At 39.0% G+C, this 22,531-nt stretch overlaps 1 protein-coding gene across 1 annotated transcript; it reads left to right on the top strand.

Moving 5' to 3' along the window:
* Nucleotides 1-7,103: 7,103 nt before the first annotated feature.
* LOC138891232 (uncharacterized) lies at nucleotides 7,104-10,898 on the top strand. Its single transcript, XM_070174430.1, has 7 exons — nucleotides 7,104-7,405; nucleotides 7,499-7,783; nucleotides 8,110-8,185; nucleotides 8,971-9,187; nucleotides 9,326-10,013; nucleotides 10,199-10,337; nucleotides 10,476-10,898. Exons 1-7 carry the CDS (start codon nucleotides 7,104-7,106, stop codon nucleotides 10,896-10,898), a joined length of 2,130 nt encoding a protein of 709 aa, XP_070030531.1.
* Nucleotides 10,899-22,531: the final 11,633 nt, after the last annotated feature.

Here is a 22,531-nt window from a genome sequence, read left to right as displayed (position 1 = left end):
GCTTTCAAAGGCCCCCAATGTACCAACAACCAAACAATCCGCCCCCATTTCCATCTCAAGGTCCCAGTTCTTCTAGCAATGATATGGGTAGAATTGACATGATGTTTGAACAGATGATGAAGAAGAATGCGGACTCGGATGTTCGGTTGTCTTCCCACAATACCTCTATCAGGAACTTGGAGGTGCAGTTAGGCCAAATCTCATAGTCTTTAAATACTCTCCCTAAGGGTGCGCTACCAAGTGATACGGTAGTAAACCCGAAGGGTGGGAACAATCATGTTATGGCAGTAACAACAAGAAGTGGGAGAGACGGTGATGTGTGAGAGCACCTAATTTTTGACAATATTTAATTTTTTATCACTTCTTCTATGTAAATATTTTAAGGGTTTTAACCTACAATTTTTAGCTTTGTTACACTTTTTATTATAGGGTAAAATACAAAATTTTAAAAGGTGAATTATTACTATTAATATTATTTTATTTTTATTTGTAATTTAAAATAATAAAAAAATTCCGAAAAATATTAATTTATTTTTTAATTTTCAGGAGTGATTTAAAAAATAAGAAAAAGGGAAGTATTGAATAAAAAAAATAAAAGTAAAAGTAGGTAGAATTCTCTTTTAAAAAGTAAAAGAAAGTAGAAAATTTAAAAAATAAAAGTAAAGTTTTGTGGAAATTTTAAAAAAATAAAAAGTAAAAGAAAGTTGGAATTAAAAAATAAATATAAAGGTATCTGAAAATTAAAAAAAAATTTAAAGTAAAAGAAAGTAGCATTTTTAAAAGAAAAGCAAAAGAAAGTGGATTGTTTTTTTAAGAAAAGCTAAATAAGTGGAATTCTCTTTTAAAAAGTAAAAAAAAGTGGGATTTTAAATAAGATAAAAGTAATTAAAGTTGAAATTTAAAAAATAAAGGTAAACAAAGGTGAGATTTTTTTTATAAAAAAATAAAAGTCATTTGTAAGTGGGATTTCTTTTAATTAAAAAATAATAAAATATTTTTTTTTAAAAACTAATCTGAAAAATCTTGAAAATTATGCTATAAATAGAAGAGAAAATTTGAGAAGAAAAGAAGAGAGGGGTAGGAGAGATATTTAGGTTGAAACTTTTTATTAAATTTTTCTTTCAACATTTCGGGCCTTGAATCTTGGGTTTGAAGAAGAGTTGATAGAGATTTTGTTGTTGCTGTTGTATTGACTCTATAACTTTTAGATTTTATTTATTTGAATTCATTCTCTTGTAGGTATGTAATTCAAGCTCTTGAGTTAAAAAATGTCGGAACATCTTTATTGAAGCAGAAGCAAATTGATTTGGTTCTTTTGATAAAGTTTCTTTCGTATTGGATCTGTTCGCATGGATGATGTTTCTTTGATTGAGTGAATTGATATTTGCAAATGTTAACGTTATTTTAGTATGTTCATGACTCTGTCTCGTTTTTTTTTTCCTTATTATTTTTTATTTTTTTTAATTTTTCTTGGCTCATGACTTGTAACCAGCAGATATTGTTTTGTTTACATTTAGATTTCAAGCCCATGTAGCACCATGTTTATATTTTAAAATTTAAAGAAGTATGTGAAGTTGAACAATTTGTCAACATTAAGATGTAAAAAAAAATAGATTACGTTAGTGGAAGGATCTTATCTTCAATTTATGTTATTGGCTGCATATTTTCTTAAATTAACCATGTGAAGATTCAACTTCCTCTGCTTTAAAATGGTACTGTAGAAGTTATAGTGGTGATACTACAACTTTCTCTTTAGCATAGTGTTAAATACATTAATTACTTTAAGTGTTCTTTGTTATAATCAAGTTTAAAATGTATTTTTGTATGTCCATGTTTGTTTTGTTCCTTCTGGTTCATCCGAATAGTTCTCAGCATGGTTTTTTTGTGCTCATATGGTCATTTAAGATTTATTATTTCGTTATAAAATTTTATTAGTTTCTTTCTAGAATTTGAAAATGAAAGTCGATCTTTTGAAGATGATATGGAGATGAACCCAAAACTGGCACCTGTCTTTTGTTATTTTCACATAAATGCCAACTCCACCTTTCGGAATTGTAGTATGCTATAACAAAACACTCCAGTGATATAGATGTAGCTAACCCACTTCTTTAGGCCTTTTGTACTTATCAATTTATACCACTCCATCCACAATAAAACCTCAAAACTCATGGCCCTCATTTAATTAATTTTAAATCCTTATAATTCGAGGCATGCAATTTAGCGAATTTTCTATGGTCCTCGCAAAGTTGAAAAATGCGTAGTTGCTTTAGGCGCGTAATTTAAAATTACCTTCCTAAACTCGGGTGTGCATTTCATGTGACCCAAATTCAAATCCCAACAACGTTAAATAAAATGTGTCGTGGATCGCGGGTGCATTTATGTGACATGGTTCAAGACATATTTTAAATGACGTTGCAATCTTCCTAAAAAATGAATAAGAGCGGTTAATAAGTTAAAATTGAACCATAGGCTAAAACATGTATTAAAATCAGATAATAGGCCAATTATAACAGTTGAGCGACCGTGCTAGAACCACGGAACCCGGGAATGTCTAACACCTTCTCCCGGGTTAACATAATTCTTTACCCGAATTTCTGTGTTCACGGACTGTAAAACAGAGTCAATCTTTTCCTCAATTCGGGATTTGAACCGGTGACTTGGGATACCATAAATTATCCCAAGTGGCGACTTTGAATTTTTAATAATAAATGAATCATGTTTCGATTGTCACTTTAAGTTGGAAAAAACTCCCTTATACCCTTTCCGGGGTATAGGAAAAAAGGAGGTGTGACAGCTCTGGCGACTCTGCTGGAGACTGGAACCCAGAATTTTTGGTTCGGGGTTCATAATTCGAGCTTAGATGAATTGTTATATTTGGCTTTATTTATTATCTGATTACATGTTTGGGCCTTATGTGCTAAATATTGCTTTTACAGCTTTGATACAATTTGAACTGTATATAAACTGGTACGAAACCCTTCTCTTCTCATCTTCGGGGATGTGCTCGCTGGTCGAGACTCCCTATTCTGTTAGTGTCATACCTTGAAATAAGAAAGAGGCTCGGACAAGTTACTAAGCCGTATGACCTTTTGGTTCCCGGTAAGTATCCCCCTCCTCGGCTCGAGTTGTCCGCTCGGGTACACAGTCTAGAACACATACCCAGGTTTTAAACCTAGAATAACTCAGCCTCATACCGTATCCCTAGTAGGAACGTTTGTTTGCATCATGTGCATTTAAGTTTGGAGACTTAACACAGGGGTTGGGTCTGTCTAGGACAGGTTTACTCAAAATGAAAAGATCATCCTGATGCATTTTACTTGCTACTTGTGCATTCATTTGCTTCGGATTTGCATGTTGACTGGCTTATAGAGGAAAAGTTGAAAAAGAAAATGCGGGGACTGAGAGAGATAATTGTTTGTTGTTTGAAAACCAATGTCCAAAACATACCGAAACTCTGCCAAAATTTTGAAAAAAAAAACAGAAAATTTTTGTGAAAAAAGAAGAAAAAAAAGAGTTGGTATTTGTTTTGTCAGAATTGCCCGAACTACGCCAGTTTGATTTTTGCCGAATGTGGGATACGTAGGCAACCCCCATCGGCTCCAACTTCCCTTTTGCAAAAATAGCCCAAAAGAACAAAAAAATTATTTTATTTTAAATAAGCAGGGTGATGCCATTTTTGTCTAAAATAGCCGAATGTTCCCAAAAGGATACCGAAAGGCTATTTTAGCAAGAACAACCATCTTTGATCTCTTTTTCGAATTTTTGACCGGTTAGCAAGCACAGCCTTAAAATCTTCTCCCCGGAAGTGCTGAAAGGCCGTATTTGCAAAGCCGGGTTTTATTTTTGAAATGACCATTTCAAAAATTAACTTTTCTTGAGTCAAATGAGTCATGGTTTTGCTTAATCACCCTAATAAATGTGCAGAATGAGCACGAGTCAAAATTTGCCAATAACAGTCATGAACAAGATCCCTTTGGAGATGTGTATGTGGTGGGTATATCTGGGTAAATCAGGGAAAGATAAGGTCAATCTATACTTGGGAGGACTCACCGGGTTGTTGAAGATCAGGCCTAGAGGGGACACCATAAAAACATTGGTTACATTCTGGGACCCGGCCCACAACGTTTTTTATTTCTCAGATTTTGAACTCACCCCAACTCTGGAAGAAATAGCCGGATATATTGGGAGCTCTGAAGTTCCTCTGAGACACAAGTATCTGGTTGCTCCAAGAGTCGTCGTTGTGCACAAATTCCTAGATTCCTTAAAGATAAGCAGGGGGTCCATAACCCAGATTTGGCCATAAGAGTTTCTACTCTGCAGTTTATATACCAAAGATACGGTCACATAGGAGGGATTAACAATCAAGAAAACAAAATTTGTAGCAAAGGGAACCGCCTCAAATGGGAAGATCACAGGTGTTTTACTTTTATGGTGGTCTTCTTGGGACTTCTGGTGTTTCCTAGGAAAGATGGAAATATCGACATACGAATAGCTGGGGTTGTCAGCACTTTGCTTATTCAGGCCAAAAGCACCCTCGTACCCATGATAGTAGCTGAAATCTTCCGCGCTCTCACAGCCTGCAAAGCCGGAGGAGACCTTTTTGAGGGGTGCAACTTGTTGCTGCAGATGTGGATGATTGAGCATCTATGCCATCGTCCTCAATTCCTGAGTTATGGGTCGATAGAGAAAACATGCATAGAGGAATTTTATATGAGGGTTGATGGGATCAACTTGCAAGAAGGGGTTATAGAATAGGTATCACATCTCCGTTCCATCAGTGCAAGTCAAATAGAGTGGACGTTTGGGTGGCTTCCCGTAGATGAGATCATATACATGCCAGCTACCGGGCCTCATTTCCTTTTGATGGGTCTCAGGAATATCCAGCCTTATGCCCCATACCAAGTTTTGAGACAATTAGGGAGATATCAAATGGTTGTCAGGGATGAAGACATTATTCGCCATGTGGTCGAGATTGGTCCCGATGGTCAGTTTCATGAAGCAGCAGTCCGCCCAATTTGGAGCGAATGTTCGTACTTGACGGCGAACACTCGAGTGCGTGATCTGTCCAAAGGTAAAGTTGCACCAGGATATCTTGCCTAGTATAAAAGGGAAGTTGAGTTTGGAAGGCTGGCCAAAAGACTTCATCTTCAAGAATTTGTCGGAGCATCACAAGAGCAATGGGATTGGCTGGCCAAAGAAAATGAGTACAGAGCCACTATAGGCAGGCTAGAAAAGCAAGTCATGGACCTTCAGTTTGAGAATGGTTTGCAAGTCGCCACAGATGAAGGCGAGAAGAAAAAGCTAACTCAGGAAAATGAAGCCCTCAAAGCCCAAATTCAGAAAAAGAGAACAGCTGCTAGAAACCTGGAAAGAAGCCGAGCGGATGAAAGGCTTATAAACAGTCTAAAAAAAAGCCCTTGAGTGTCAAGATGACCTGGAAAAGTTTGAGGCCAACCTAGCCAAAGTCCGGGCACAATGGTCAAAGGAGCGAAAAAGCGGGCAAAGTTTGCGCAACAAATGAAAAGAAAGTATGAAGGAACAATCACCAGCCTGAAGAGAAAAATGACTATCCTCGAGAATGAAGCAGCCAAGCAAGCCAAGGACTTCAAGGCTGATAGGGAACACTGTTATGATTTGATGGCTCAGATGAAGGAAGAAATGCAACAGTTGAAAAATCAACATCTCCATGACACTCAGGTGTTAGAAGCCCGGAAACAATAGGTCGGGCGTCTGCTTCAGGAAAAGGGTAGAATACAAGAGCGGGTCAGAGTCATCGCAAACTACATTGTTGTGAAATGAGGATATGACTCGCACCACTTTCTTCGCGGTAGTGATGACGTTTGTCCGACAGATAATGAGTGACTTGGAGAGGCTTCAAAGGGATCTTGCATATTGGCCCGTGGCGAGACCGAATGATGTCCCGCGGGCCCCAGGAGCATTTGAGGCATTAATGTATTCGTGATTTTTTTTTACTTGAGTCTGTATTTTCTTTCTGTTAAAGTCTGTTAGTTTCTTTTGAGTCTGTTAGTTTTTGAGTCGTTATAATCAAAGTATTTGCTTTTTGAAAATCCCAAAAATGTTTTATTACTTATTTTTACACTTATACCCCAGAACTACGCTCGGTCTAATTCATGCGGGGTCATGATATGTAGGCAATCTCCATATGATTCGTCCATAATCAAAAGAAAAGAGAAAGAAAATAAGAAATCGTGAGAAGGAAACAAAATAAGAAAGGGAAACGAGAGAATAAAAAAAACAAAGAGAAGTCAAACAAAGAAAGGCAAGAAAAAAAGAAAAAAAAGAGAGAGAAAAAGGGAAGTTGCACATGGAAATAAGGAAAAGCCGGGATGACACAAGAAATCGAGCAAAAACATGATAGAAATGATTAATTACTTAGGTGCATTGCATTCCACAAATATGCGGTTACCAATCTGTTAAGATCTAATCACTAGCGAGTTTGTTGTTGATGCTGTAGAACTAAGGCAGGTGGTTAGTTTGTTGAGCATTCTGGCAACCCATCCATACAACACCAGGTCCAAAGACGAATTGATCATGTCTAACCAAGAACTTGATGCGAGTAGCATCGATCCTTCAAGAGAGGTGGAAGAATTGGATGTTAATTCGATGAAAGAAGAGATGTATATGTTTAAGCAGTAGATGGCCGAAATGTACCAAGACTCGGCAAAAGGGCAACCACCACCAGCTTACCCCGCCAACCCTGATTTCATCCCGCCATTGACCCAAACCCAGGAACATCCTACTAATGATTCATCTGCAGGATTTCCTATTTACCATCACTACCGAGGTACCACCTCCCAAACCCCGCAAGCTCTACCATCAAAACCAGTTTTGTACCCTCCTCCACCAGCCACTCCTGTCTTCGTAGCACCACCGCCTGCTACAATTCACCGATACTCCAGCGAGCCTTTATTCCAGGATCATGACAACCAGTATTACCCCTTGAGCCTACTTTCAAAGCTCCGGAACCCTATTCTTACACTCCTCATTTCGATCTTCCTGTGGAAGCTGAGAAACCGTCCAAAAATCCCGAACATAAGGAGATGTTCAGGAAAGTTAAAAGTTTAGAACAGTCATTCAGGGACATGCGGGGGTTGGGAGGTCAAGTAAGTGTGGCTTACAAAGACCTATGTTTGTTTCCAGATGTGCAATTACCGGCAGGGTTTAAGATGCCCAAGTTTGATTTGTACGATAGGCACGGTGATCCAATAGCGCACTTGAGAGGGTTTTGTAGCAAAATGAGGGGAGCTGGAGGGAAAGATGAATTGCTAATGGCATATTTCAGTCAAAGTTTGAGTGGTTCAGTGTTGGAATGGTATACCCGGCAAGATCACGGAAGATGGTACACATGGGATGATCTAGCCCAGGCATTTGCTTGTCACTTCCAGTACAATCTCTAGGTCATTTTTGATCATCTGTCCTTGATAAAACTTGAGAAAAAGCACAGTGAAAGTTTCAGAGAGTATGGTTTCTATTGAAGAGAGCAAGCAGCGAGTGTTGACCCTCCGATGAAAGAAAGTGAAATGGTGGATTATTTCCTGCAGGCCTTAGAGCCCACTTATTTCAGTCATCTGGTATCAGTTGTAGGCAAATCCTTCAACGAAGTGGTGAAAATGGGGGGCATGGTAGAAGAAGGGCTTAAGTCGAATAAAATCATGAGCTATTCATCTATTAAGGAAACCACTCAGGCTATTCAGGGCGGCGCAAGAGGAATAATTGGGAAAAAGAAGAGAGAGGATGTGGCGACAATTGATTCAGGAGCTTGGTTCGGACCCAGAGGCTCATCTTACCACTATAATCAGCCTCGACCCCACCACCGAACTTACCCCCACACCTAGTATAATCCACCCCAACACTATTACCCCTCACCACAACCTCATTTTTCTGTCCACCACGCCCAAACATACAACCAACCTCCTGTCTACGTGCAATGGCGTGCGCCCATTCCCCAAAACACTTATCCACCACCACAAGCCTACCAAAACACTCCTGGACCAATTTCCGACCTAATCAAGCATTTAAGAATAAAAGGTTGCAATAAAAGAAAACTTTTACTCCATTGGGAGAGTTATATACTAGTCTGTTTCACAGGCTAAGACAACTGGACATGCTAAGGCTGATACAGTCAAAATTGCCAAATCCTCTCCCAAAAAATCTGGATTATTCTGTAAGCTGCGAATATTATTTTGGTACTCCGGGTCATGACACGGAGAAGTGCTGGCACCTAAAAAGTGCTATCTAGGAGCTCATTGATACCAATAGAATTGAAGTTCAAGCTCCAGAGGCGCTCAATATCAACTAGAATCCGATGCCAACCCACCAAGAGACAATTATGATTGAAATAATGCATAAGGGAGGGGAGCCCAGGAATCCTTCACAGACCGTCATGATGATTCAGTCCAGTGAGGTCAAGCCAATTGAACCATCTATGATAGTTAAGAAGAGGTTTTTAAGTGATGTAGCAGAAAAACAAGAAAGGGTAAAAATGATTGTGCCAGGAGTGGAAAGCATACCTATCGTAATTTTGGAGGGTGCCCGCACAGATCATGTCATTATTAAGCCAGTAACCCAGTTACCAATAGTCAATAACAGGGCTATTCTGTGGAATTATGAACGGGTGACAATGACTTATAAAGGGAAAAAAGTTAAAGAAGAAGTCTGTGAGACCCAGGGTTTGACTCGTTCGGGGAGATGCTTTGCCCCCGAGGAGTTAAGAAAAGCTAAAGATAATCCAGTATTAGTGAAGAAAGCTGTAACTGAAGAAGAGGCAGAGGAATTCTTGAGAAAGATGAAGATGCAAGACTATTCTATCGTGGAACAATTGAAAAAGATGCCTGCTCAGATTTCAATATTGACATTGTTAATCCACTCAAACGAGTATCGTCGAGCCTTAATGAAAATCCCGAATGAGGCTCATGTTCCGATAAAATCTCAGTGAATCATCTGGAAAAGATAGCCAACAAATTTTTTGAAGTGAACAGAGTCACTTTTTCTGACGAGGAATTGCCTGTAGAAGGTACTGAGCACAACACAGCTCTTTACCTTATGGTGAAATGTGAGGACTCCGTGGTTACCCTGGTATTGGTCGATAACGGTTCTAGTGCAAACATTTGCCCTCTCTCCACTCTGAGTAAGTTGAAAGTAGAAGATGAGAGGAATCATAAGAACAGTATCTGCGTGCGGGGATTTGATGGCAGAGGCAAAGATTCAGTTGGGGATATAATGCTAGAGCTGACAATAAGGCCAATTGAGTTCACAATGGAGTTCTAGGTGCTAGACATATCTGTTTCCTACAATCTGCTGTTAGGTCGACCATGGATTCACGCAGCTAAAGCAGTCCCATCAACATTACACCAGATGGTCAAATTTGAATGGGATAGACAGGAAATAGTTGTGCACGACAAAGATAATTTGTGCGCTCATAGCAATGCCGTTGTGCCATTCATTGAAATGGAATATGACAAGGGGCCGTGGGTCTACCAGGTTTTTGACACGATGTTGGTCGAGAAAGTTCTAGAGGGAAAACACATTCCAAATCTGAAGATAACCGCCGCATCAGTCAGGGTGGCCTTTGAAATGTTGAAGAATGGTTTTGTACCAAGCAAAGGTTTAGGTTCATCTCTGCAGGGCATCATACAACCGGTGTCCCTCCCTAAAAATTTTGGAACATTTGGCCTAGGATTCAAGCCCACAGTCGCAGACATAAAAAGAGCCAGGAAATTGAAACAGAGGGCATGGGTCCTTCCAAAGTCGGTCTCGCATCTTTCTAGATCATTTGTCAAGTCCGGTACCAGAAGTCGCCCAGTAATAGCAATTCCCAGTTATGTGATTGATCCTGACAAGGAATTAATTGAAAAATTCGAGAAATTGTTCGATGATGTAAACATGGTGAAAATTAGAGAAGGTTTTAGCAACGCGGAAGTGCAATTTGTCAGGCCAAAAACAAAGCTTAACAATTGTAAGGCTACTCCTCTTCCCACTCGGAAGGAGTTTTGGTAATTTATTTAGATTTTCCTTCAGTTTGTCTGGGTTATTCCAGGGTTGTAATCCAGATTGTTATCTTTCAGTCTGTTTGAGTATGCAAACCTTGTTATCTTTTATCATTCAATGAAATGCAATCTCCCTTTCTTCATCATTCCTGATGGTTTTCTTTTTTGTTTTTCTTTTCTTTTCTGTACAGTTCTTTTTACGCTGGTTCTAATGACATGGTACGCATGAGGAATCCTCAGCACAGTTTTAAACATCAATCTGATTTTGAAATAATAATTCAAGAAGTAGAGTGTGATTACGAATCAGAATATGATGAGGATGAGGATGAGGCTTTTGAAGAGATTTGTAAGGAATTAAATCACTTTGAAGGAAGACCCAAACCCAACCTGAATGATACAGAAGCCATCAATTTAGGGGACGCAGATAATATCAGAGAGACTAAAATAAGCGTCCACCTTGAACGAAAGATTAGGGAAGAGATAATCAAAGCACTGATTGAATACAAAGATATTTTTGCATGGTCATATGACGACATGCCAAGTTTGAGCACTGATTTGGTGGTCCACAAATTACCCACTAACCTGGCATTCTCTCCCGTCAAGCAAAAATTGAGAAAGTTCAAAACTGATATGAGTGTGAAGATTAAGGAAGAAATCACCAAGAAGTTGGACGCAAAGGTCATTCGGGTCACACGATATCCCATTTGGTTAGCTAATGTTGTGCCAGTACCAAAGAAGGACGACAAGATCAGAGTATGCGTTGATTACCGCAATCTCAACAAAGCAAGTCCAAAGGATAATTTCCCACTACAAAATATCCACATTTTGATCGATAATTGCGCCAAGCGTGAAATTGAATCTTTTGTGGATTGCTATGCAGGGGATCATTAGATTTTAATGGATGAAGAAGATGCGGAAAAGATGGCATTCATCATGCCATGGGGAACTTATGCTACCGAGTAATGCCATTTGGTTTGAAAAATGCTGGGGCAACTTACATGAGGGCAATGACTACTGTATTCCATGATATTATACACAAGGAGATTGAGGTATACGTAGATGATGTCATCATAAAGTCGAAGCAGCAGGCCGACCACATCGGAGATTTGAGGAAATTTTTTCAGAGGCTTCGCAGGTACAACCTCAAACTTAAACCTGCCAAGTGCACATTTGGTGTTCCATCCGGAAAATTGTTGGGATTCATAGTTATCCGTCGAGGCATTGAGTTGGACCCGTCAAAGATCAATGCTATCCAAGAATTTCCGCCTCCGAGGAACAAGACTGAGGTGATGAGTTTGTTAGTGATGTTGAACTACATCAACAGGTTTATTGCTCAACTCATGACAACTTATGAGCCTATTTTCAACTTGCTGAAGAAGGATGTTGCGGTCAAGTGGACTGATGAGTGTCAAGAAGCATTTGATAAAATAAAAGGATACATGTCAAACCCACCCGTGCCGGTTCCACTAGAACCAGGGAGACCTTTTATTCTTTACTTGACAGTCCTAAAAAATTCATTTGGTTGTGTATTGGGTCAGCATGATATCACTGGCAGGAAGGAACATGCCATCTACTATCTTAGCAAGAAGTTCAGGGCTTATGAGGTTAAGTACACTCACCTGGAAAGGACATGTTGCGCCCTAACTTGGGTAGCACAGAAATTGAAACATTATTTGTCATCCTACACTACTTACCTCATTTCGCGCTTGGATTCGTTGAAGTATATCTTTCAAAAGCCTATGCCCACAGGAAGACTTGCGAAGTGGCAGATTTTGCTCACGGAGTTTGACATCATCTATGTGAATCGGACCGCGATGAAAGCCCAAGCATTGGCCGATCATTTGGCCGAGAACCTGGTCGATGAAGAGTACGAGCCATTGAGAAATTATTTTCCCGATGAAGAGGTGATGCATATCGACGAATTGGAGCAGATTGAAAAACCAGGTTGGAAACTTTTCTTTGATGGGGCTGCCAACATATAAGGAGTTGGAATAGGGGTTGTGCTTATTTCTGAAACAGGGCATCACTATCCTGTTACGGCTCAACTTCGTTTCTATTGTACCAACAATATGGCTGAGTACGAGGCATACATTTTGGGTTTAAGGCTAGCTGCAAACATGGATGTCCAAAAAGTCTTGGTCTTGGGAGACTCGGATCTTCTGGTGCACCAGATTTAAGGAGAATGAGAAATACGGGATTTAAAGCTCATACCATACCGACAATGTTTGCATGGTCTTTGTCAATAGTTTCGATCAGTAGAGTTCAAGCATATTCCAAGGGTCCATAATGAGGTGGCCGATGCTTTGGCTACCTTGGCATCAATGTTGCACCATCCGGACAAAGCTTATGTCGATCCTCTACATATTCAAGTCCGAGATCAGCATGCTTACTGTAACATGGTGGAAGAAGAACTTGATGGTGAACCGTGGTTCCATGATATCAGGGAGTACATCAGAATGGGGGTATATCCGGTGCAAGACATGGGGGATCAAAAGAGAACATTTTGACGGTTGGCAAGTGGATTTTTCTTCAGTGGAGGAGTTTTGTATAAAAGAACACCAGACCTTGGATAGTTAAGATGCATAGATGCTAGACAAGCTACGACTGTCATGTCCGAAGTACATTCGGAAGTCTGCGGACCACATATGAGAGGATATGTGTTGGCAAAGAAAATTCTCCGAGCAGGTTATTATTGGCTCACCATGGAGCGAGATTGTATCAGTTTTGTGTGCAAATGTCATCAATGTCAGATATACGGAGATTTGATTCATTCTCCACCATCGGAATTGCACATAATGTCAGCACCATGGCTTTTTGTTGCTTGGGGCGTGGATGTCATTGGACCAATTGGAACAGCAACATCCAACGGGCACAGGTTCATTCTGGTAGCCATTGATTATTTCACCAAGTGGGTTGAGGCTAAAACTTTCAAGTCTGTAACCAAGAAAGCAGTGGTTGATTTTGTTTACTCAAACATCATCTGTCGATTTGGAATCCCAAAGGTGATCATCACAGATAATGGTGCTAATCTTAACAGTAATTTGATGAAAGATGTATGTCAGCAGTTTAATATTACACATCGCAATTCCACCCCATATCGTGCCAAGGCGAATGGAGCAGTCGAGGCAGCCAACAAAAACATAAAGAAGATACTTCGAAAAATGGTAGAAGGTTCCAGGCAATGACATGAAAAATTACCATTTGTGTTGCTGGATTATCGCACTACTGTCCGTACTTCAGTAGGTGCAACTCCTTATTTGTTGGTATATGGCACTGAAGCAGTGATACATGTGGAAGTTGAAATCCCGTCCCTTCGGATTGTCGCTGAGGTTGAGATTGATAATGATGAGTAGGTCAAAACCCGTTTGGAGTAGTTGAGTTTGATTGATGAAAAAAGATTGGCAGCAGTGTGTCATGGCCAGTTACATCAAAAGAGAATGGCGAGAGCATACAACAAAAAGGTGTGTTCCTGAAAGTTTGAAGTGGGTCAGCAAGTATTAAAGCGCATCCTTCCACACCAGGCCGAAGCGAAGGGCAAGTTCGCCCCAAATTGGCAAGGATCGTTCATTGTAACAAAAGTATTGTCTAATGGTGCTTTGTATCTAACAGATATCGAAGGCAAATGTGTAGACATGGCTATCAATTCTGATGCAGCCAAAAGATATTATGTATGATTTCTTTGGTACAATTGTTGATTGTTTGTACTTGGCATTGTTTCGAAGATTGGAATAACGAAGACAATTTGTTCTGCTATCTAAACACTCTACCCTTTGTTTCCCCTTTTGAGCCTTATTTATTTTATTTCATACCCCTCTTTTGGAATCAATAACGAAAAAGAGAGAAAAGAAAGAAAAGAAAAAGAAAAAAAAGAGAAAAGAAAAGAAGCGAAAAGAGAAAATACAAGAAAACAAAGAAATTCAGGTGTGAGCTACATTTGACCTGATTCCTGTTAAGGATACGTAGGTAGCCTCACAGCTGGGTCATATCATATCAAAATAAAATTAAAAAATCCCCAAGCAAGAAACTGGGGTAGAAGTTGTGATTGTGGTAAGAGATCAGATTCCAAAAGTTGTAATTTTGACCCATTTAAGTTGCTTTGAGCCTTTTTGATACCCTTTTCTTTCCAAACATATCCAAAAGAGCCCACATTGCTGTCCAAAGAAAGACCTTCCGATCAGTCTTCGAGAGATGCCAAGTCAAGAAAGTAAAGGGGATTCATATCAGGGGCAACACTCTGATTTAAGCAAGAGAAATCAAAAAATGAGAGAGTCTTATTGGTGAAAACCCTCGTGGGCATCATGAGGCGATGAAAGCTGAGAGAAAGTAAAAATGAGAGAGTCTTATTGGTGAAAACCTTAACGGGCACCATGAGGAGACAAGGAATTGAGGAATGAACAAATGAGAGAGGTTTGTCGGTGAAAACCCTTCAGGGCACTGCAAGCCGAACAAGGTCTGTAAGCTGGCGAAAAGTAAATATCGGGTTGCAGAGATCTTGGAGCACAAAGTAAAACAATTGGAAAAGTGACTGGTTAAATAGTCTGGGTTGATTAATTCAAAATGCATACCATGATTATTGGTTCCAGTTACTCAACTCAGATAAGTTTCTTTTTCTCTCTCCAACAGTCATCCAAATTTGGATTTTCTTCTTTATTCTTAATTCTCAAAATCGTCGCATTTCATTGCTGTTAATTTTACTCCTAAAGCGCTTCCAAGGTTATCCTTGTTTCAACAAATAAGAAGAAATTTCAAAGTTTACTACCAGTTTCAAAATTGCACAAAGCAAAATGCGGCTAGGACATGCCAGAGATAGTGTGATGAAAAGTGGGACATAGAGTGTAAGCAAAAGTTAAATCGGTGAAATGGTTCAGTAATGTCGCGGGAGATGCAGAGGTGAGAAATGAAAAACAATAGTTGGGGTGTAGAGCACTCAGATCATCTAGGGTACTAGGGTTAAAGATAAATCAGAAGGTCAAACAATTCTCGACCGGCTCAAGGCAACCAGTCAAAGCAAAGCATGACAAAGGAAGAACCACCTTCAGCAAGAATGCCACAACTAACCACCACGTTTTAAACTGACAAGATTTTTCTTTGATTTGAAACAGGGGCAAAAAATTTCATTTGTTTTGGAGAAATCCTACGTGAAGAAAGAGCAAGTACCAAGCAGGTTTGATCGGAAAGTTCTCAGGACCCTCCTGGAAAATGGGACCTAGTTTAAAGTTCAAACAATCATGAGTAGCAAGATCTAGCGTAAGTCGTACACAAAAGAAATATAAGTTGGCATGTTTGAGAAAAGATTCAATTAGGAGCTTTTAGGACCCTCCTGAATAATGAGACCTAGCTTTAAGAATTTCATTAGATAATAAGATTTAGCGTAAGTTCTACTGTAAGAGAGTATAATTTAGCCCTAAAATTGTCACTCTTAAGATAAAACTTGATTTTGATTTTCAGGACCCTCCTGGATAATGGGATGAGTTTTAAGACTGTCTTAGATAACAAGATTCAACAGAAGTCATACCTTTAGAAGATATAATGTAGCTTTGAAACAAGCATTTTACTATAAGTTTTCAGGACCTTCCTAGATAATGGGATCTAGCTTTCAAATTCTTATAGATATTTGGTAGCATAATTCAATTAACACTCACGGATATGCCCGACTACCAAACTGGGGCAGAAAATTTTCTTTTGTTTTGCCTATTTTGTGGAAGTCAGGTGCCCATCTGAAGAGCAGGGAAGGACAACAGTAGTTTCAAAGAATAAAAAGCAGTTCATACCCAAGCAATCAGGAACCCGCCTGGAGAAACAAGGGAGGACAAGTCAAAGAAAAGTAGTTTCAAGAAGAAGACAGTTCAAGTCATGCAATCAGGAGCCCACCTGGAGAGCAAGGAAATACAATTCAAGTTTTAGCAGTCAGGCGCCCACCTGGAGAGCAAGGGAATACAATTCAAGTTTCAGTAGTTAGGAGCCCACCTGGAGATCAAGGGAATACAATTCAAGTTTCAGTAATCAGGAGCCCGCCTGGAGAATGAAGGGAAGAAGTACAATTCAAGTTTCAGTAATCAGGAGCCCAACCTGGAGAACAATGAGATAAAATTCAAGTTTTGGAAATCAGTCGCCCACTTGGAGATCAAGGGAAAACAATTCAAGTTTTGGCAATCAGGCGCCCACCTGGAGAGCAAGGGAATACAATTCAAGTTTCAGCAATCAGGCGCCCACCAGGAGAGAAAGGGAATACAATTCAAGTTTCAGCAATCAGGCGCCCACCTGGAAAGCAAGGGAATATAGTTCATGTTTTGAAAATCAGGCGCCCACCTGGAGAACAAGGGAATACAATTCAAGTTTTGGCGATCAGGCGCCCACCTGGAGAGCAAGGGAATGCAATTCAATTTTTGGCGATCAGGCGCCCACCTGGAGAGCAATGGAATACAATTCAAGTTTTGGCAATCAGGCGCTCACCTGGAGAACAAGGGAATACAGTTCAAGTTTTGGCAATCAGGCGCCCACCTGGAGAGCAAGGGAATACAATTCATGTTTTTGGCAATCAAGCGCCCACCTGGAGAGCAAGGGAATACAATTCAAGTTTTGGCAATCAGGCGCCCACCTGGAGAGCAAGGGAATACAATTCAAGTTTTAGCAATGAGGAGCCCACCTGGAAAACAAGGGAATACAGTTCAAGTTTTGGCAATCAGGCGCCCACCTAGAGAGTAAGGGAATACAATTCAAGTTTTGGCGATCAGGCGCCCACCTGGAGAGCAAGGGAATACAATTCAAGTTTTGGCGATCAGGCGCCCACCTGGAGAGCAAGGGAATACAGTTCAAGTTTTGGCGATCAGGCGCCCACCTGGAGAGCAAGGGAATACAGTTCAAGTTTTGGCAATCAGGTGCCCACTTGGAGAGCAAGGGAATACAGTTCAAGTTTTGGCAATCAGGCGCCCACCTTGAGAGCAAGGGAATACAATTCAAGTTTTGGCAATCAGGCGCCCACCTGGAGAGCAAGGGAATACAATTCAAGTATTGGTAATCAGGAGCCCACCTGAAGAACGAAGGGAAGCAGCAAGTCAAGTGTTGGTAATCAGGAGCCCACCTGGAGAACGAAGGGAAGCAGTTCAAGTTTTGAGTAAAAGCAGTGCAAGTATTGGCAATCAGGAGCCCACCTGGAGAACGAAGGGAAGTAGCAAGGTTCAAAGGAGTTCAACAATTAGGAACCCACCTGAAAAACGCAGGGAAGCAGTTCAAGTTTCGAGAAAAAGCAGCGCAAGTATTGGTAATCAGGAGCCCACCTGGAGAACGAAAGGAAGTGCAAGGTTAAAAGGAAGACAACAATCAGGAGCCCACTTGAAGAACAAAGGGAAAGCATCTCAGAATGTAATTCAAGTCAGCAACAAAGGAATCTCACTCAGAGAGTACAAGTCAGCAGGGCAGCAGAAACTGCAAGTTCAAGTTTGAAGATATAGATATGATTCTTGTAATTCGTATATCATAGTTTAGTCTGACTTCTTTTATTTTGTCATGGTGTAATAAGGAGTTCAGTAACCAGAAACAGCAGCAATAGCAACAAAATCACAGCTCTTCGGTAGTACCAGCTACCAAAACTTCTTGAACTACACGCGACCTGATTCCCCTATAACCCGGGATATGTAGGCTGTCCAAAACCAAGACTCGATTGCACCCTTTCTCTTTTCTCTTATCCTTATTTCTTCCCTTTTGAATAAAAATATGTTCAAAAATTAGTCACATGGCTCACCTTATTTTTGACAATATTTAATTTTTTATCACTTCTTCTATGTAAATATTTTAGGGGTTTTAACCTACAATTTTTAGCTTCGTTACACTTTTTATTATAGGGTAAAAATATAAAATTTTAAAAGGTGAATTATTACTATTAATATTATTTTATTTTTATTTTTATTTTAAAATAATAAAACAATTCCGAAAAATATTAATTTATTTTAATTTTCAGGAGTGATTTAAAAAATAAGAAAAGGGGAAGTATTGAATAAAAAAAATAAAAGTAAAAGTAGGTGAAATTCTCTTTTAAAAAGTAAAAGAAAGTAGAAAATTTAAAAAATAAAAGTAAAGTTTTCTGAAAATTTAAAAAAAATAAAAAGTAAAAGAAAGTTGGAATTAAAAAATAAATATAAAGGTATCTGAAAATTAAAAAAAAATTAAAGTAAAAGAAAGTAGCATTTTTATAAAAAAAAAAAGCAAAAGAAAGTGGATTGTTTATTTAAGAAAAGTTAAATAAGTGGAATTCTCTTTTAAAAAGTAAAAAAAGTGGGATTTTAAATAAGATAAAAGTAACTAAAGTTGTAATTTAAAAAATAAAAGTAAAGAAAGGTGGGATTTCTTTTTATAAAAAAAATAAAAGCAATTTGTAAGTGGGATTTCTTTTAATTAAAAAATAATAAAATAATAAAATACTTTTTTAAAAAAATCTGAAAATCTCGAAAATTTTGCTATAAATAGAAGAGAAAATTTGAGAAGAAAAAAAGAAGAAAAGAAGAGAGGGGGAGTAGAGAAATTTAGGTTGAAAATTTTCATTAAATGTTTCTTTAAATATTTCGGGCCTTGAATCTTGGGTTTGAAGAAGAGCTGATAGAGATTTTATTGTTGCTGCTGTATTGACTCTACAACTTTCAGATTTTATTCATTTGAATTTACTCTCTTGTAGGTATGTAATTCAAGCTCTTGAGTTAAAAAATGTCGGAGCATCTTTATTGAAGCAGAAGCAAATTGATTTGGTTCTTTTGATAAAGTTTCTTTCGTATTGGATCTGTTCGCATGGATGATGTTTCTTTGATTAAGTGAATTGAGATTTACAAATGTTAACGTTATTTTAGTATGTTCATGACTCTGTCTTGTTTTTGTTTTTTTTCCTTATTAGTTTTACTTTTTTTTATTTTTCTTGGCTCATGACTTGTAACCAGCAGGTATTGTTTTGTTTACATTTAGATTTCAAGCCCATGTAGCACCATGTTCATATTATGAAATTTAAATAAATATGTGAAGTTGAACAATTTGTCAACATTAAGATGTAAAAAAAATAGATTGCGTTAGTGGAAGGATCTTATCTTCAATTTATGTTATTGGCTGCATATTTTCTTAAATTAACCATGTGAAAATTCAACTTCCTCTGCTTCAAAATGGTATTGTAGAAGTTATAGTGGTGATACTACAACTTTCTCTTTAGCATAGTGTTAAATACATTAGTTACTTTAAGTGTTCTTTGTTATAATCAAGTTTAAAATATATTTTTGAATGTCCATGTTTGTTTTGTTCCTTCTGGTTCATCTGAATAGTTCTCAGCATGGTTTTTTTTTGTGCTCATATGGTCATTTAAGATTCATTATTTTGTTATAAAATTTTGTTAGTTTCTTTCTAGAATTTGAAAACGAAAGTCGGTCTTTTGAAGATGATATGGAGATGAACCCAAAGCTGACACCTGTCTTTTGTTATTTTCACATAAATGTCAACTCCACCTTTCTGAATTGTAGTATGCTATAACAAAAGGCTCCAGTGATATACATGTAGCTAACCCATTTCTTTAGGCCTTTTGTACTTATCAATTTATACTACTCCATCCAGAATAAAACCTCAAAACTCATGGCCCTCATTTAATTAATTTTAAATCCTTAGAATTCGAGGCATGCCATTTAGCGAATTTTCTATGGCCCTCGCAAAGTTGATAAATGCGTAGTTGCTTTAGGCGCGTAATTTAAAATTACTTTCCTAAACTCAGGTGTGCATTCATGTGACCCAAATCCAAATCACAATAACGTTAAATAAAATGTGTCGTCGACCGCGGGTGCATTTATGTGACGTGGTTCAAGAAATATTTTAAATGACGTTGCAATCTTCCTAAAAAATGAATAAGAGCGGTTAATAAGTTAAAATTGAACCATAGGCTAAATCATGTGTTAAAATCAGATAGTGGTCCAATTATAACAGTTGAGCGACCGTGCTAGAACCACGGAACCCGGGAATGCCTAACACTTTCTCCCGGGTTAACAGAATTCCTTACCTGGATTTTTGTGTTCGCGGACTGTAAAACATAGTCAATCTTTTCCTCGATTCGGGATTTGAACCGGTGACTTGGGACACCATAAATTATGCCAAGTGGCGACTCTGAATTTTTAATAATAAATGAATCCCATTTCGATTGTCATTTTAAGTTGGAAAAAACTCCCTTATACCCTTTCCGGGGTGTAGCAAAAAAGGAGGTGTGACAATGTGTATGCCTCCAAAGAAAAGCAAGTTGTGGATGATGATGTTGAGTTGCAAGAAGATGAAGTTCCTTTGATGGTTGAAAATGTGAATGAAGAAGTGAGGATTGATATTCAAGATGTCGAGGTGGAAACTCAAAATGATGTGAACCCGTCTAGGGAACACATAATAGACATGCTGAAGCCGGTTGTGCCTAAAGCCAAGGCTCCTTTTCCAAGGCCACCTCCGCCTTATCCTCAAACGCTCGCGAAGCAGAAAAATGCAAAATCAGTTTAAAAAGTTCTTTGACATGATGAAGAGCTTATCCATCAATGTGCCTTTGGTGAAGGCTCTTGAACAAATGCCGGGCTATGCTAAATTCATGAAGGACTTGGTAACAATGAAGCGGTCTATGAACTGTGAAACTATAAAGATGACTCACCAAGTTAGTGCAATAGTGCATTCAATGGCCCCGAAGCTTGAAGATCCCGGTATTTTCACCATTCCTTGCACCATCGGGAGTGCGGATTTTGCTAAAGCTCTATGTAATTTGGGGGCTAGTATCAATTTGATGCCCTATTCCGTTTTCAAGACTTTGGGTATTGGGCAGCCAAGGCTGACTTCCATGAGATTACAAATGGCAGATAGAACAATGAAGAGACCATTCGGTATTATTGATGATGTGCTTGTCTGGGTGGACAAATTTATCTTGCCAGCTGAATTTTTGATCTTGGACTGCGAGGTGGACTATGAAGTTCCTATCATATTGGGAAGACCTTTCCTAGATACGGGTAAGGCCTTAGTTGATGTGAAAGCTGGGGAACTCACCTTCCGGGTGGGTGATGAAAAGGTGGTCTTTCATGTGTGCAAATCAATGAAGTAGCACAACAGTACCGAGGTGTGCTCTTTTGTGGACCTCGTCACAGCAGTGATAATTGATGACACCAGTGCAATGGTCAATGTGGAGGATCCATTGGAGGTCGTATTGTTGAATCTTGATGTCAATGAGGATGCAAGCCGAGTGGAGTGCGTGAATGCTTTACATGGAATGGGCTCTTACTCTTATGATCCTAGGAAATTATCTTTGGATATCGAGAATAGAAAGACTCCACCAACAAAACCTTTAATTGAGGAGCCTCCGGTGTTGGAGTTGAAACCGCTGCCTCCATACCTCAGGTATGAGGCCTTAGGCTTAAATTCTACTTTGACAGTTATTATTTCTTCTTACCCTACTAACATGCAGGTTGATGCCACATTGGTGGTGCTTCAAAAGTGGAAAAAGGAAATTGGATGGACTTTAGCTGATATTTGGGGAATAAGCCCTGCCTTTTTTATACACAAGATTATTCTGGAAGATGATGCAAAGCCCTCCTTGGAGCATTAAAGGAGGTTGAACGAGGCAATGCAAGAAGTTGTAAAAAAGGAGGTGATCAAGTGGTTGGATGTCGGGGTTGTGTACCTCATCTTTGATAGCTCTTGGACTTCACCAGTGCAATGTGTACCGAAGAAGGGTGGCATGACCATGGTTACAAATTCACAAAATGAATTGATTCCTACAAGAACTGTTACCGGTTTGAGGGTATGCATGGACTACCGCAAGTTGAATAAAGTGACCCACGAGGATCACTTTCCTTTGACTTTTCTTGATCAGATGTTGGATCGACTTGCTGGACATGCCTTTTACTGTTTCTTGGATGGGTATTCTAGGTACAACCAAATCTTGATTGCTCCAGAAGATCAGGAGAAGACCACATTCACTTGTCCATATGACACTTTTGCCTTTTTTAGGATGCCTTTTGGGTTGTGTAATGCACCAGTTATATTTCAGCGGTGTATGATGGCTATTTTCACTGATATGGTGGAAGACATTTTAGAGGTGTTCATGGACGACCTTAGTGTTTTGGGGGATTCATTTGATGAGTGCTTGAAGAATCTTGATAGAGTTTTGGCCCGTTGTGAAGAAACTAATCTTGTCCTCAATTGGGAGAAATGCCACTTTATGGTGGAAGAAGGAATAGTTCTTGGGCATAAAATTTCGAAGCATGGTATTGCGGTAGATAAAGCAAAGATCGATGTAATTTCAAGGCTTCCTCCCCTACAGCTGTCAAGGAGTTCGAAGTTTTCTTGGCATGCAGGGTTCTACCGAAGATTTATCAATGACTTTTCCAAGGTAACGAATCCCATGTGCAAGTTGTTGTAAAAAGATTCTAAATTCGTGTTTGATGAAAAGTGTATGCAAGCCTTTGAACTTCTCAAGCATAAGTTGACCACCACTCCTATCATTACCACGCCTAATTGGAGCTTACTGATAATAGGCTAAATTG

This window comes from Nicotiana sylvestris, chromosome 1, assembly GCF_000393655.2.
Source record: "Nicotiana sylvestris chromosome 1, ASM39365v2, whole genome shotgun sequence".
In the NCBI taxonomy this organism is placed as follows: Eukaryota; Viridiplantae; Streptophyta; class Magnoliopsida; order Solanales; family Solanaceae; genus Nicotiana; species Nicotiana sylvestris.
The sequence above is the reverse complement of the archived record's forward strand: the minus strand, read 5'-3'. Positions and strand labels throughout refer to the sequence as shown.

Coding starts and splice junctions, on each gene's coding strand:
- LOC138891232 (XM_070174430.1), top strand. CDS start 7,104: ATGCGGGGGTTGGGAGGTCAAGTAAGTGTGGCTTACAAAGACCTATGT. Junction 7,784..8,109: donor ACAATTGATTCAGGAGCTTG/GTTCGGACCCAG, acceptor TCTGTTTCACAG/GCTAAGACAACTGGACATGC. Junction 9,188..9,325: donor TGAGAGGAATCATAAGAACA/GTATCTGCGTGC, acceptor ATCTGCTGTTAG/GTCGACCATGGATTCACGCA.